Below are 4,589 nucleotides of genomic sequence, written 5' to 3'. Positions count from 1 at the left end.
ACAAATAGAAGTGAAACAACACGCAGATAAACACACTACTGGAGAATCGGATTTCACAATAATAGAGCTTTGGTGTGAGAGTAGCATGGTTTCCTTGCATAGTATAAATGTTTTGTTTATGATCTCAATAGGAGAAACAAAAATTGTGTTGGAAATCTAAGACTCTAAGCAGACCAGTATACTTTTAGAGAGGCGTGGGCTTCAAGGTTGCCGGGCTTGTTCAAAATGTGACACATACATCTATCCAATTGCATATTCAGTTTCTTGTCCAACTACATATAGTCAGAGGTAATGGATAATGAAGGTCAATGATCTAGCCTATCAATAGTAGCTTCAAGAAAAATCATGTGCATCCATTAACCCTGCATTAATAACACTGTATCAAATAAAAATACATCATCTCCCCATGATATGAAACAGGGCTAGTGCAATTCCACATCTACTAGAACAGAAGCACACCGAGCAAAATGATAGGCACTTTTTCCTGTGTTGTTGTTCTCCTCGCCGTGGACATCGCCGTCACGTCGTGGTTGTCTCTCTCAACCGATCACAAAGTGTGGATGAACATGTGATAAAATGAAGGCAAAAGAATAGTGCAAAATAAATAGTGGTTATGTCTATATTTCTTACTCCTTCCATCTGATAATATAAAATCATTTTTAACATTAATGTAGTGTAGAAAATATTCTTATATTATGGAACTGAAGGAGATCTACTGTGTTACAAGATACACCCAGTGCGGAGTAAGTGTGTGGCCTGTGAACAGATAGTCACACGTCTGTGAGCAGTGCTACCAACTACTCCCTTGTTTAAAATAAGTGTCTTAATCTTAATACAACTTTGTACTAATTAAAATTACTACAAAATTAAGGCATTTATTTTGGACAGAGGGAGTACTAGTACAACAGTGACTATGTGGCGCCGAGAGATAGGTAGCACAATGGGAGAAAAAAGAAAAGAACAAGGGATAGCATGTAGCAGCTGCCGCCCGGAGCACCCAGCATTTCTCCGACACCCGCGCGCTACTGGTTCATTCCGGCAGAATCGGCGGGACAGGGTTAACTGCAAACACATGACAGTTCATCTCGTAAGTTCATACAGTTAATAAAACAAAGCAAACAACGATTCAGACTTGCCGATGCACATCAGAAGAAGCTCCGGCGGTATGAACGTGCTGGTCTATCGTCCCGCCTGCAAATGTACCCAGGTCGCCCATGATGGCGTGGCACAGGCAAATCCTGTCGCCGCCGCCGACGAGCGACCTGAAGCCGTCGCAGCACGTTCTCGGCGGCGCCGGCACGCTGGAGTTCGTCAGGTAACTGACGCACGGTTCCGCAAGTATCAGCGGCTCCAAGCATGTTTTGGCCGGCTGCTGCGAAGGCGAAGGAGACGACTGCGCGCCTGCCATGCCCGGGAAGCCCGGCGACGGCGGTAACGCGGGCAAGCCAGGTAGAGGCGGCAAGCCCGGGAGGGAGGGCCGTGGCGGGTCACCGGTGAACTGTGAAGAAGGCGAGGAGGTAGCCGCCTGTACCCTCGTCTCTGATGGTTGCAGCATCGCCTCCGCGAGTACGGCGTACGCCACGAGCAAAACTAGTGGCGTGTCGCCGGTGAATGGTGAAGCCGGCGAGGAGGTAGCGGCTGCTGCTTCGGCTTCTTTGCCTCCGGCGAGATGTGGCGCTGATGGCGCCACTGCCTGCACCCTCCCTTCTGATGGTTGTTGCAGCATCGCCGCAGCGAGTACGGCTTGCGCCACGAGCAAAACTAGTGGTGATCTTGTTGGCTCCATGCCTCCATCACAAAGTGTGCTCAACTTGAGTCAAGTCACGTATGTGGCGTTGCATTGGTTCATTGCTCTTGCTGGCAATTTTATACTAGCGGCTTCGGGCGTCAATTCATGCTTCTTGTCACTCCTTATTATCTGAACCACACGCTGACACGTTCTTTGTGCTCGTTTCTTTCCAGGTTCCCGTCGTACAGAGTTTTTTTTCTCTTTTTGCGAAAGTTGTGCATCAAATCAGACACAGGACGTTTCTGGATACGCCCAAACATTTTGGCGGGTGCTAGGCGCCGGCGCACCGGCCCAAATTTGGGCCGGTCGCAGCCCAGCCGCACGATACGCACGCCCAGGACCACGGGATTCAGCGGGATTCAGCCTCTAGAAAAGTACATCCCCTTCTTCTTTGTCGCGAGTAAATTACAAAAAAACATCATAATTGGGGACGCGATTTCAAAAAACCACCACCTTTCGTTTTTTTTAAAACCACCACGTTTGTGCTGATTGTTTTCAAATAACGTTGATCGGGCGTTTTGGCGCGTCTGATTGCAAACCTGACCGGTTGGGCCCGCTGTCAGGTGGCCACGTGGACAGGGGGCGATGGCCGCCACGCGCCGTTAGACGGCGTCGCACAAGACTTGGTGCAGCCGAACCCAGTCGTCCATTCCCCTCGCTCTCGATCCAATCTCTGCCTCCCATCTCTTCCGCCGCTCATATCTCGCCGCCGGCCGCCACCCGCCGCAGCCATGGTCGACTGGAAGCACAGCGAAACCAGCTCAACGCGCACGATGACGAAACCTATGTGAGTATGATTTGCCCGTGGATTATGGTTAGGGTTTCCATCGATTTGAGCTTTGCTTTTCATTGATTTGAGCTCTGGATATATGAGTTATATTGCACTATTGTAGACCCCGCATACCATTGTTGACCCCGAGTGGTGTGGCATTGTTGCCGAAGGACCGGTGTGCTGCCACAACGTTGTTGTGCACAGGGGTGTTGTTTTTCAAGGAATCAACACTGGCCGTAGGTTTTACGGATGCGGTAATGAGGTTAGTGGTAGGTTAACTGAATATAGGTTTGTTTTTGTTAGCTGACATCAGTTTACTTAGTTATATGAAAATGGTGTATTATTTGGTGTTTTGATGAATTAATCTGGCAGGTTAAATCAATAGTTAACTAAATATAGGTGTTAGATGAGATTTGGCAGGTTTTAGTTAGTTAACTGAAAATATTTTGCTGTGCTGTCTACTCAGTACATGTGTTAGTTAGCTGATTTTGATGTCCTGCTGTTAAATTTGGTATTTGTTCAATCATTTTAATTAGAAGGAATTAGTCTGGTTTTAGTGAATGGTTATTAATTATTGTTATCACAGGAGGGAGACAATTGTGGTATGGTTCAGTGGGTTGACCTAGAGTGGTCAGAGGCCATGAAAAATGCACTTCGCAAACTTTGGGATATGTATGAGCAGAGTAGCAGAGAGAATGAATCCAAAGAAAAGCTCATAGTGATGCTTGGAGAAGAGAAGAGGCTAATCCAGGAGAAGCACCACAACCACATCAAGGAAAGAAGCAATTTTTTTGCAACAATTCACAAGAATGTGATGAAGGAGAATTACCAGAAGATTATGCAGGATGGTGATTTAGAAAGTGTTGTAGTTGAAGCCCGGGAAGAAAGGGCTAGGTTAGAAAGAGAATATGGAACTGAAGACAACACTCCAAGTGATCAAGCAGAGCAATGGTGAGTTGGTTAGCAATTGGAAAAAGGCTGTAGCAGAGCAAGGTATGGAATAGTTGAAGAAAGAGAAGAAAAGACTTGAGTATATCATAGATGATTTGCTTAAGGCTGGGGAGGAGAACAAGATAACGATAAGGAAAATCAGTGAAATTTGCAATGAGTAAAGTATGATGCTTGTTGGTATTATGTGTTGTGCCTTGCTGGTTGTTGTTTGTTGAACTATGTATGGTGTGGTGTGAAAACTATTGGGGTCCAATATGAACCTTAGTATTATGATGTTGAACTATGTATGGTGTGGTGTGAAGACTATGTTGCAATGTGTAATGGAATATTTGTTGAACTATATATGTGTTTGGAGCTATGATGTTAGTTGAATTTTCTCATATGGAATTGTGTTATTGATATGCATTCTGGTCCAAATTCAATATATTCTGGTCCAAATATTTATGCTTCATACCTTTCATCGATGGTTGTCGAGAGGGTAGGGTTATGCTGACCAAATTGGTGAAAGCCTTTTGTGGACGGTTGTCGAGAGGGTAGGGTTATGCAAACTAAAGTGGTGGATGCCTTTGGTCGATGGTTGTCGAGAGGATAACCCTAGGTTAGCATACCCCTAGCCTCTTGACAACCGTCGATGAAAGGCATACCCCACTATGGTTAGCATATCCCTAGCATCTCGACAACCGTCGATGGAAGGCATCCACCACTATGGTTAGCATACCCCTAGCATCTCGACAACCGTCGATGAAAGGCATCCACCACTATGGTTAGCATACACCTAGCCTCTCGACAACCGTCGATGAAAGGCATACCCCACTATGGTTAGTATACCCCTAGCATCTCGACAACCATCGATGAAAGGCATCCACCACTATGGTTAGCATACCCCTAGCCTCTCGATAACCGTCGACGAAAGGCATCCACCACTTTGGTTAGCATACCCCTAGCCTCTCGACAACCGTCGACGAATGGCATCCACCACTTTGGTTAGCATACACCTAGCCTCTCGACAACCATCGAGCAAAGGCATCCACCACTATGGTTAGATTAACCCTAGCCTGTCGACCAAAGGCATGAAGC

At 46.3% G+C, this 4,589-nt stretch overlaps 1 protein-coding gene across 1 annotated transcript; it reads right to left on the bottom strand.

The window, feature by feature from the left end:
- Positions 1–274: 274 nt before the first annotated feature.
- Positions 275–1,822, bottom strand: LOC125555821 (predicted GPI-anchored protein 58). Its single transcript, XM_048718659.1, has one exon. It carries the CDS (start codon positions 1,784–1,786, stop codon positions 1,127–1,129), a length of 660 nt encoding a protein of 219 aa, XP_048574616.1. The 5' UTR covers positions 1,787–1,822; the 3' UTR covers positions 275–1,126.
- Positions 1,823–4,589: the final 2,767 nt, after the last annotated feature.

The sequence above is a fragment of the Triticum urartu genome, chromosome 5, assembly GCF_003073215.2.
Source record: "Triticum urartu cultivar G1812 chromosome 5, Tu2.1, whole genome shotgun sequence".
In the NCBI taxonomy this organism is placed as follows: Eukaryota; Viridiplantae; Streptophyta; class Magnoliopsida; order Poales; family Poaceae; genus Triticum; species Triticum urartu.
This window is presented reverse-complemented; position numbering and strand designations above follow the sequence as displayed.